This window comes from Mya arenaria, chromosome 5 (genome assembly GCF_026914265.1).
Source record: "Mya arenaria isolate MELC-2E11 chromosome 5, ASM2691426v1".
NCBI classification, from domain to species: Eukaryota; Metazoa; Mollusca; class Bivalvia; order Myida; family Myidae; genus Mya; species Mya arenaria.
The window spans coordinates 67,002,330-67,015,207 of record NC_069126.1 but is presented as its reverse complement, the minus strand read 5'-3'; the positions used below and the strand labels follow the sequence as shown (position 1 = coordinate 67,015,207).

Sequence of the window (12,878 nt, the reverse complement as noted above, 5' to 3'; positions counted from 1 at the left end):
CGTTGACATTCACTTTGATCGATTATCGATTAAAACAAAAAGGAAAAGTTTTTAAAAATGATTTCAATATGTTATTTGCTGGTGTTTTTCGTTAAACGTCCATTAATGTGGATATTATTTTAATTCAATGCAATGTTAACATAAACTATCACAGCTCCAGTTTTCAAAACATTATTGATTTCGGTGAGGTTAATAGTTCAATCACAGCGATTGTAAAACTTAACTCGCATAATACTTTCTTCGTTACATGTACTTAAATAAATAGCTTAAAAACTTACCACATTGCAACAATGTCAGAAAAAAACTAATGAAATTTATAATCATATTCAAACCACTGATCTTCACATTTCTATTAAATATCATACTCTTGTGCACAATGTACCGACTGTAAACTTCCGTGATACTCCAATGGTAGCTTTAAGATCAGGTGACCATTATACAATTGAATTAAGCTCATATGATTGTGGAGTGAAAACTATTATTAATATTTAACACTAAAATGTTGTATGCAGAACATTGTATATGTAAAAATATATTACTAGTCCTTCGTCGGAAAATTAAGTTTTGGCAAGAATCTGAAAGATTAAAAGTTAACAAAGCAATACACACGGCTAAAATTGTGCGATGAAAAATGAAATGTGCGGAGGTGAATGTTTCCACCTAATGAAAACATTACTTTTGACTCAGATTCAAAAATCCTTTTTCGAGAAATTATTATTTGACATTGTGATAGGATTATAATAGTGATAGTACTAACACAGATATGGTAGGCAGTTTAACATGATTCAATATCACAATAAGGCTAGCGCTACTTATTTCAATTTTGTGCAGCAATGTTATAAAAACACTTCAAATTGTATCAATAAAAAACTTACCGAAATGTTTTAAAAATACAAGAGAATGAATAATCGTATATTCCCTCATTTCAAATCACGTTAACTAAACTACCAATATCAATTCACAATGCGCACTTTTCAACGCCGTTCGACAAATAGACGAATTATATTTGTTTATTAATTTAAGGTGCACGTGATACTGAAAATTTCAGTTTAGTTTTATTAAAGAACTAACGCAGTCTGAAACCATTGTTTACGATAGCATTGACGATTAATGAGATGAAAGAAAATGAAAAAAGTACGGTGGGGTGGGGTGGGTCAAATACTATGCGGCGGTCTTGTATAACAAGTATACTTCTTATGATCGACCTAATTGCTGGTTTAACATGTTATGTACCAACTGCAAATATTTAGTTTCTTACTACGAAACATTAGGTTTTATTCCGAATTATCCAATTATCATTTCTGTAAGAACGTCAAAAGATGCTACTTTTATCCGAAGGGTTCTTATATTTGTTAAATTTTGCATCAGAAAGATATCTTACGTAAAAATATGTCTGTGCTGTGTGCTTTCGCAACTCAATTGGCAGATAAAATTTAAAAATTTAATCCAAGAATGTTTCAATTATTTTTTGAGAACAAGTGATATATACAAGATAATGGTCTAACATTGTGTTAACAGAATATTGATTAAAAAATTGTTATCTCCCTTTGACTTCTTCCCGTTTTCAAAACATGTGTTTAGATTCTAATGATTGACACTCAAGCCTTTACAAATAACATAAGCTTATCTGAATACAGGTAAAACTATCGGATCAACGCGACGTTAAAATTGATATTTCTACTCTTGTGTGCCACCTTATTGGAATAAATACATGCTAGGTTTAATTTCCATCCTGGTTGGTGTAGAGACCTTTTCGTGAAGGTAAGTTTAAATTGCTTTAACCCTCTTTTAGCTTTTTATTAAAAATTAAAAATACCATCTAATTTTAATTGTGTGTCAACCATATTCGTATACACTATTTTCACAGATCAGGTATCAATAAATGTAACCAAGCACAAATATATGCGTTGTTTTAGACATTGATTGTTTAGCGTACCTAGAGCGTTAAACGCTTTCGTAATATGTAAATCAAAATATATATCCTTTATTTTTAGATTAATCAAAACAAAACGCAATTTAATAAGTTAAATTAAAAAGATTTCAATATCAGTTATTGCTGTTAGCTTAATCAGCGAAAAGAAACAGGAATTAAAATTTGTCTAATCGAAAGAAAATGTTTGCGGAAATTGAGTGTGTAAATTGTACATAAGTTTAGTTGAACCATTAAACACTTCATCTCAGTTTTGAAATTAAGGTTACATTGCATCAGATACGTTCGATTAAGTGTGATCATACTAAGATCAAACTGTGACGTCTGAGTTAAATAAATAGTAGTATTTAACATACACTTACAATATTGGATCTTTCATTTACTTCTGTCAATTTTATTATCCAGGTTCATTATTGAAACCGTTTGTTAGAAAATACATTTATTAATTAAGTTAGTTTAATACATGGACATCAACAAGCATTAATGTTTAGATTTTATCTTGACCTGGTGCTTTTTTTCCGAAATTCTAAAGAGTAACATGCTTTTAAAAGTAGCCTATCTAATTATTTCATTAGGCTACATTTTTTTCTTCATCTTGATTTTAATAATTATATTAGTATATCGTGTCGATCAAAAAGATGATTTCCTTATTAAGTATAAAGATTTTAAGAATATTAATATATCACGAATTATACCGAAACAAAAATACTGAGATTAGTTTAATACTACAATAAGATTAAGATCAATAACAACTGACTGTTTTTTGTGAAATATAAAAAACAGCCATTGTATTGGACTAAATATAGGGATTTCAATACTTGGTCAATTTAGTAATATTCATTCTGATATTTTACTTATTCACGTTTATTTACGTTGGTTTATTTCTGTATAAGAATAAAAACTTAAACGATGAATAACCAATAAATAATTTATTTACAAACCAGTCGCGTTGTACTGTATTTTGAAAAGACACAAGTCATTCGCCAAGAGTATTTGGAAAACACCTTATGATTTGTATGAGATTAATGTTGAAGGCACAGCCAAGATAATGTTATGTAAAACGTCATATGGCTGTTTGATCTTGAATCTTTGAAACCAATTTAAACATATTTCTATAATTAAACTGATGGAATAAGTTTAAAAGTGTATTATATATCATTTTTATTCATGAACCTATATTTGTTTTGTTTTTTTGTTTTTTTTTCATTTCAATTTTAAATAGCTATTCCTTAAAGTGTCTGTTTATATGTAATAGATATTGAATTTTTGACAATTTTTTTTGTTTTTTCAACACTTTTTTCTTTGTCTGGTATGTATGTGTAGAATATGGTATTAAACATGGAAATAATTTGGTATGGCCTTACTAAATCTGGAAGAGCAGACTTTATTGTAAATACCTAAACAGGTTTATGAATAGCTCATTATCGTCACTAAATTTAATATCAGCCATTGAATACCACATCAATAAGTTTCTTTGTATGCTTTCATGTTATTTATTGACATTTATCATTGAATTATAAATATTATCCAAACATTTGGAGCAATTTTATAGCTCTGATATTTTATCTGAAATTTTGGATTGTTCCGCTTACTTCAGGGAGCGTAAGTGTTTACAAAACCGAACATAGATTATACTTAAACAATGGGAACTTATATGGGCAAACATATTAGACTTACCAGGTTGAACGAGAAATGTTTGGAATAAGTACTTTTATGAACAAAAAATGTATTAAACGTCACAATTCATAGACGTTTCTTCTATCATTGAGTGAACAGCAGCAATAGCCAGTAAATATATGATAATGCCCCTATATATATAGTAAAATGCTCGCCTTTTCTGACTTTTTTTATTTACTTTTTGTATTTCAGGTCAACAGTCAACATGTGTTTGTATAGTCATGGCATCCTTCCGAATGTTAAATTTCCTTCCCTGAAGTTTGAAACGAATACATGCATTGGTTTGTACTTTAAGCGTTTTTAGAAACAAAACAATTACCCACAAATATGAGTTAAGAAATTGTTATCTTTAAATAAGCAAAAGATGTACAAGACTCATTAAAAGTACACCCTGTTATCAATACAGAATTTTCTTTTTAATTTCAGCTAGATTATACAGCGTCAAAATAACGTGTTTACTTTTATACATCTTCGGTAAGTGTATATATTTCCGCAAGGTACATATATTTATAACAAGAAATATCATGTTTTAAATATGTCAAAATACATTGCATTATATTACTTGCACATGCGGCCCGCCCCGTTTTTCCACATTTGTTCATCTACCAACAGTCTCTCCCATGCGCTTATTCTATCCACTGATACTCATGTTAGTTTTTTTTGTTTTTAATGTTTTTTATAAGTGCATACAATAAACTCTAAGTTTTGTTAGTTTGTCAGGTGCTAATTGATACAGATTGTGTTTTTTGTTACATTTCAGTTTGTTCAGCAGCACTCTACATACCCGGAGATGACTTTATATTCGAGAAAGATACACCATTACTCATAACATGTGTAAACGCCAAGAATGAATCCAATATAAATTTTAAATTCGATAACGATCTGCTTGGTACATGTTACTCCAAGTTTGGATGCAATACCCTGGGCAACACATTCACTCTTTCTGCAGTAACATCGACTTCTCCGAGAGAGTATTTTCTTAAATCTGTTCATAACTTTGATACAACACTTTGTGGCACATACCAGTGTACAGATATTGATGACACAAGAAATCAGGATTCTGTCAACGTGTCGTATAAAGGTAACTCAAATAGCATATTATTTAATTTTGGCGGTTGTTCATTAAACATGCCGATAGTATCACATGTGTTATTTACATGATATCATTGTATTATAGTTTAATTTATAATATATTGTATGCGTTTGTTAGATAATGAAGCATTTTTTTGCAGAATTCAATACCAATTCATTTTTGGTCGAGGAGACAGACGATGCACTTAATATCTCAATCGCATGTGTGTTTCCAGCTTCATTTACAGATTTGGAAGTTTCATGGTTCATTTTCGATGTATGTGATGTGCTGACTAGTACAACATTCGCCATTGGCCTTAAAATAAAGATGATCCATTTTAAACAGATGATTGCTACATCATCTGCTATCTTTAAAACATATATGCGATGCCTCAACATGTTTTATATCTTTCATAAATAAACCGAGACAGTCGATATATAGTTTTCTACATTTAAATTTTGCCGTTAACGGCTGTCCGGCCTAATAAATTATCTGGTTCATCTTCGAGATTTATTGAGCTTTTCCCAAAATATTATCAATCCCATTGTACACACTTACTTTGAACTGAATATACTATTATTCAGCGATCGTTGCATTAAAAATGATAATAAAATAAATGATGAACTGCAAGGCAGTTGGGTTATAATCTCATTGCATTGTTTGCAGAATTCATCGCTTAGACGTCTCAACCTAACAAGCGATAATGGATTTATCACAGTTGTTACAGCAACATCAGGATGTCCAGACGTTACCTGCAATAACATTTCGGCCAAAAGTTTTCAATTTGGATTGAAATTCAACAATCATTCGGAAAGGTTCTTCTCTGTTTTTGTGGAGATCAAAATAGTTCACACACTCTTTCCAGACAAACCGCTCGTCTGGCGATCTTCAAAAGCATATCTAATTGAAGGTAGGATGCTCTAATCTTAGTAATAGATTGTTTAAACATCTAGAATATGTTGATTCCAAACCTAAACATTACTTTAGATATTACTTTTGTGTTTCTTTGATAGAAAACGAGTACGTCAAGCATTTTTCAAGCCCTACCCAGCACGCTGATTTGTCTGTTGGATCCATTATAGGAATTGTTGGTGGAGTTGTGGCATTCGTTTTAATAATGGCCGTGGGTGAGTGTAAAAGCCAAAAACTAGAATTTATTAAATGGTCACGTTAAATTTAGTTTTAACGAATTTGTCTTTTAAGTAGTAATGCATGCACCATTTGCAATATGGTTTGTTGTAAAAGAGAGTATAGCAAACTTAAGAAAAAAGATTGTATCAGAGTTTTGTTTCAAAAGCATTTGCTTTTTTTCTGAAATGTCTGTCGACAATATTTGTCTTTGTGTCAAAATGCTCAAAACCAACCAATCAGAAGTTTATTGAATGATGTATATATATATACTTTAAAATACGACAAATTTTCAATAAAATTGTAAAATTAGTGACGTGAATTAATTCCTTAGCTACCAAAAGTTAATTATATTTCTTAAAATAGAAGCAATTACCGCATATCCACAATATTATGAATAGTCTAAAGACACAAAACATATTCATTGCATAGAAATACTTTTCCGAAAAAATGCAGATGCTTTTCGAGGTAAAATTTGTTAAGATCCTCTTTCGTAAAATGTTCACAAACTACTTATTACACGTACACATGTTGCAATGGTTGCATGTTTTATTTTGTTTAATATTGAACCACAAAACAGTCTATGTTTAGGTCCTTCGAACCAATGTTTGCACTGTGGCCCTTAAGCCTGTTTGCTTTGCTTTGTTTTTTACCTAAATCGTTCTGTGTTCTATTGAGCATGTTTTCGTTAATGCATTTTTATTTTAAATGCATTATAATTTAAGATAAGTAGACCTGATTTGACAAATTATTTCACACTAATATAATAAAATACGTTTGTAATATTAGTACATGTATATATGTAATTGTTATGAAACAAGTAGCATAAACTGTTCGAGAATAATAACAACAATATTAAGAGTAACATCACTTATAATAATAATAATTATTATTATTATTATTATTATTATTATTATTATTATTATTATTATTATTATTATTATTATTAGAAATATTATTATCATTATTATTATCATTATTATTATTATTATGGTTATTATTATTATTATTATTATTATTATTTTTGTCTCCGATATTTTTTTCAGTCATATGTATACAGTTGAGGAACAAAAGGGTAAGCATTTATCTCGACCCAACTACAAATACTCTGCTCAAAGCATATAAAGAACACCATATAAGGCTTGTATTGTACATCACACTATTAATCCAGTTCAAGCAGATTCACAATCTAAATCTTTATTTTAATTGTTCTTACGGATCTCAAGATTTGTTTTCCGATTTAGAACGAAACGTAAGTTGACGCATCGTTGAAGAAGAACTGTAACAAATGTTATAGTAAAGTCTTTTTCACTTTTTTATTTTTTATCGGCGAAAATAAACGCTGTAATTTATACTCTTTAATTGGAGAGAAATTGAAGGGTTGAATATCAAAATCTCTATTTATAAATCATGAAAATTATTGTCATTTCTTTTATTATCTATTCGCATTTTTGTGCTTTCAATATTCTCTTTGGATTATTGTAATGATTGCTCTTCTGCTAGAAATGGTTATCTTGTACAAATGAATAACGGCAAGCATTCGTGGGGAATTTGCGAGCATGCAATCATACATTCATTAAGCATTTGAACGCAATGCAGGAATGAAAAATATCATTATTTTTACATATTCAACAATTATTTATTATGATCAAATGTTAGTACTCTTCTCAAACAAATTATTAGTTTTCGCAGATATACGTCCATCGTTAACCATGGAATACTGATAAAACAATGATGTCAAACTCCTTTCAGCCAGTTCATACAAAATAAAAGTTATGGTAATGTACGACTGATATTTTTACCTAAACTGAAACTTCCTGAAAGTAAAGGTAGTCTATAATACAATCCAATAGCATCTCCCAACATTCAAAAAACCATCTGAAAACATATACTTAAAATTGGTCTTGTAATTGATGGAAACGTTTTATGTAACACTCAGCCAACTATTTCATGTATTAAATACAAAAAATGGTAAACGACGGACACATTAATACAGAATTACACATACAATATGAACATTCGTTAACTAAATTCAAAGTAGAATATTTATACTAAATACAATAAAATGATACGAACCGTAAATAGCATTACGAAAAAAGCTATTATTATGATCGCACCAATTACAACAAAACATACACACAAAACACGTTGATTTTGCAGAAAAGGTCAAACGACGTTCGCCGTGGCAAGAATGATGATGTTAGTACATTAAAAAGGCCAGAGAACACTGAAACAGAGAGCGAGAAAACTGAAAATGATATAGGCGTTATAAAGTCTGAAAATGAAACGGGTAGATGTGTGCCCCCGTTTATGGCCGATGGCAAAAGGCACACTGCTGTTAGCGTAGTAAAGGCCATTAATGCAGATACAGCCAGAGGCAAGTCAAATCACCATGAAACAGACACTAACAATTTCAATTCCAAGCATAGTGAAACAGATCCTAACACTCCGAATTCCAATGTCAGTGAAACAGGTACTGACATGTCAATTTACGCCAACACAATCGCTGCGAATTCTGACATTGATGAAACATACAGAAAAAATTCAAATTCAAATAACGATAAACCAGACGCTATCAAATTGAAATTAAAGTACAATGAAGCTGTCAAACAAGATCATGTTATAGGCAATGAAGTAATTAAAGGTGCAGAAACATGCAGAGGAAAGTCCAAGACAATGAAAGCTAAAATGGTTAGTGTCAAGTTCAAGTCAAAACACGGTTCTACAGGCCGTGAAAAAATAACAAAATTTAAAGGCGCCGAAAGGTCAAAAGACTTTGAAACATTAAATCACGAAACACAAGAGGTTGTTAAGTTGATAGATGGTAAAACAGTCAGCCGCAAGTCCAAATCCAAGAATAGTGATACAGCCAGAACCAAATCACATAACAAAGCAACAGGCCCTAACAATAACAATGCCAGTAGCCATAAAACAGACAATAATTCTGCCAATTTAAATAACGTCGAAGTAAGCGTTTCTAATCCTAGCGATGATGAAACAGACATTGAAAATTCAACTCAAAATGACCAAAAAACAGACACTGACACATTAGACGTCAAGGACAGCGAAACATATACTGGCGAAAGGGAAGACGTTATACGCTCTGATTCAGAGGATGATGCAGAACCAGGCAGTTGCAATTCCATCATTGTTGAAAGCAAAACAGGCAGTCACAAATTCAAGTCAGAGAACAGCAAAACAGGCTTCGAAGGAAAGGAAAATCTTATATGCGTCAAAAAGTCAACGGGCTTTGACACAATATGTATCGAAAGACAAGATGTAAAAAGCGTTGATAAGTCAATGGGTGGTCAAATAGGCAAGTTAAATAACGATGAAATCGGCCCTTATAATGAAAGTACTACAAATCGTAACAACTATGAAGCAGGCAATGAAAATTCAAATCAGAATGGCAATAAAGCAGACACTGACATTTCAATGCAAAAGGACAACGAACTAGAAACTGTCAAAGTGGAAAATGTTATCGGCACTAAATTACCTATGGATAATAAACCAGATAATAGCGAATCCGAGACAACAGGAGACGAAACAGATAAAAAGGATTTTATTAGAGCTATAGAAACTGTATGGACAGTCAAAAAAGGGAGATATTATACCCATTGCAGTGTCAAAGAATGGTAAAACAGGCGTTGACTATACGGATGATGTAATTACCTTAAATATGTCTAATGACGGTGAAACACAACAAGACAAAATGGTAGATGTTATAGGCGTTACAGACAATAGAATTGGCAGTGAAAAAGCGAAGTAACCTTACGACGATGAAACAAAAAGCGAGATGTTAAATTCAAGTCACAATGAAATAGATACCGACAAGTTACAAGGACAAAGAAACAGAAACTGGCAAACGTGAAGATGTTATCGGTACTGTAAAGCATATGCATGATGAATATAAGTTTTAGGGGCTCCAATCGAGCCACTACTGGAAATAGACAAACACGTCAATGTTACCGGGGGTCTAGCTCGGGTTCGTATTATTGACGACTGGTTGCATGAACAAAGCGACCACAATGTATATGTATAATATATATATACGATGCGTTTTCATCAAGTGTCAGACATAGAATGGTCATATAATATAAAAAATATTGTTTTGTCGACGGCAAACTGCATAAATAAAACTGACCTTACTAATTGGTACAAATGACAAAATAATGGGATTATTATTATGCTTTGAATTTATTACACGCTGTTTCCTAAAATCCAAGCTACAATGTGCTGTTTCGTCTTGGCTGGAACGACCATGCAACATAGTGACATATTTCATATAAAATAGCTTAGCAATTTATGGATTATACTTATCAATTAATCTATGTTCATGTTATCTTTCTAACACAAAAACAATATTATGTATGCCATAACTCGCTGTTGTAAATCTCTTATATTTCGTTTCGACAAGATTTTTGTATCCAAGCGGCGGATCACACACGACCTTACCATCATTTACTAATTTGCATGTAGAGTATAAGCTTTTTGTCTATACTTAGATATGAAGCTATATCCTACAATATTTGTATAAACATTTTGACACCAATATGCTATAATTTTTATATGCATTTTTATTGTGTATGTGTTCTCTGTCTATCGATGTTTGTATATATTATGAATATCTCCAGCCATGGGGGAAATAAAGATGTTGAGTTGAATCCAAGACAATTTACGGCAAAACAGGCAATGACATTAAGGTCGACGAAGGCAGCATGAAATACAATGAAATAGGCAAAACGAAAAACAGTCATTGCCAAGTCCATGTTTTAAGCGTTGAAATGCCCGTGAATGGTAATTTAACCAGTGGCAAGTCTTATAACGATGAAAAACAAAATTCTAAGGACAATAAAGGAGTCCTGTACAAACCGAAGTCAACGGAATGTTAAACAAGTACTTGCGAGATAAATTCATATGTAATAAAAATGTAAATAGACGGAATGTGAATGGAAGTGACGGGTCTAAAGATTGTTGAACAGAGGGAGACAATTTCAAGTGAAAGGACGGGTTAACTATAGACTAAACATGTCTAGGTACAACGACAAAGACTTTTGCAACCCTAATAATACAATATTCATTGGTTTCCTTTATTCCTACAGTCTGTATGTCATAGAATAGTATGAGAGTGCATTGAAAGAGTTCATAATTTTCCTAAGGCTCCCTGTAGTTTCGTTTAATATAGGGTGTCGGATGTAGGGAGTCACAGATATATGTACATATAACTATCATTTCAAAACAATTGTTGTACCTTAAATGTTAAGCTACATATCCAAGAAATAATTTGATGCAGATAGCATAAACGTACGCTACGATGATTTTTATACACTTTTATTGTTAGGTTTTAAACAATCAATAAACTTAAATTTAATGTGTGTATAACATTATGAAATATTTTGACTAATTTAACCTATGTAATTGCTATATATGCTTATTCAATATTAAGTCTTATTTTTGTTTAATTGTTTAAGTTTGAACTATATATGCATTATTATAGTTTCTCCATGGGCAATGACCTTATGGATATGTTGTAAATAAATATTTAATATATATCATCTCTCTATGGATACTAATGATACTAAACGCATTTTGAATTATGTATTTATTTTAAAATAGCGCAACATTCATTGAATATAGTAAACCTACACATATAGTTCGGTAATCATATGATATTGCATAGATGTTTCCTTTTTGCTAGTTCTAAATTCCAGGAAGTACTTTGAACGGTGTTTCCCTTAAACTCAAGCAAACTGATCAGAATGGATGTGTAGGCTAGTCCGTGTCAGTGAATAACAAGGCAATAAAGCATTAATTACATGGCTGTATAAATTCAGCTACTTGTCTAGGGTAAGGGTTTCACAGGTTGTGTATAACTGTTGAAACAAAATCTAGCTTAACTTTTTCAAGACTTTTGTCACGTGTTAAAATTCCATACGTTACTTTCATGGAATATCTAGCAGAAGATTTTGTTGTACAGTCATTTTCTGTCATTAAGTAGCCTCTCTCTGAGAAAAGATTGTTGAAGGTACAAAAATTTCATACATGAGTACATGGCAAGATAAGATATTGCTCAGATGATCCCTCTGACTCATTGATTTCAGGGGTGATGACCCTTGTCGACAAGATCAAAATACTCTCATTTTATTATGCACTTCGTGTCATTGAGAATATTACAACATCTTAGAAAAAAACAAACATTAAAACAAAAAATATGCCGGCGTTCAGGTATTCATTACCACTGTGACTGCACAAGTTACCATTCAGGAAACTTCGATATTATGATCACCTGTAGATATAAAGAAGCAATTCCCAAATTATTCATTTAATATTAAACTTAAATCAATACAATGGCAGCGCGTCATTGACTTCATTCAATGATTAGGTCAGTTATTAATAACACATTACCTGAGCTTACGTCACTTAAGACCAATATTGAATACCAGCCCAGGTCTTCAATCAATATCAGTTCCTGTATAACTGAAATGTTAACGTTTTTACTATTATATTTCGAGGACATATTTAATGATCTTAGTATGCACCTATTCTGCAGATCCTAACCAGTCGGTAGGAATGAGTATTCTTCGTTTTGCCGCCAATGCGACGATTTTTGCGGCCTTTTTTTACCAATGTATTTAGAGACAACTCGAAACTCCCAATTGTGCAATAGTGCAAGGGACGCGTTTAACTGATAGTTTCAACCATGTTAAACTTATATGTTCTCAAAAATATTTTTCTTTACTTTCATAACTATAGAAGTGTCAAGTGTTAAGGGATAGTTTAAGCCCACATGGGGCATGCATATATCACAGACTTTATCGGATCCCTCAACAAATTGTAAGTACAAAAAGACCGCACATTCTGTATTGACGTGTTTGTTGTTTTCCTTCAATTATTTTAAAAGGCAGTCCAAGTAAGACCTTGTGGTTTTGTTTGTGTTTTTGTTTCAAAACAGATATATATTCCAATCACCAATCTACCCATGATTACACAGGCGTTATCTATCAACCATCGAAATCTACTTCAAAACAAATAATGATATAAGTATACAAAATAGCTTATGCCAAGGACTAT

At 31.5% G+C, this 12,878-nt stretch overlaps 1 protein-coding gene across 1 annotated transcript; it reads left to right on the top strand.

Moving 5' to 3' along the window:
* Positions 1–1,631: 1,631 nt before the first annotated feature.
* LOC128233869 (uncharacterized protein DDB_G0292186-like) lies at positions 1,632–11,332 on the top strand. Its single transcript, XM_052947736.1, has 9 exons — positions 1,632–1,761; positions 3,800–3,888; positions 4,034–4,081; positions 4,368–4,688; positions 4,840–4,955; positions 5,346–5,589; positions 5,693–5,806; positions 6,854–6,882; positions 7,968–11,332. The coding sequence occupies exons 2-9, from the start codon at positions 3,813–3,815 to the stop codon at positions 9,444–9,446; spliced, it is 2,427 nt and encodes an 808-aa protein (XP_052803696.1). The 5' UTR covers positions 1,632–1,761; positions 3,800–3,812; the 3' UTR covers positions 9,447–11,332.
* The last annotated feature ends 1,546 nt before the right edge of the window (positions 11,333–12,878 follow it).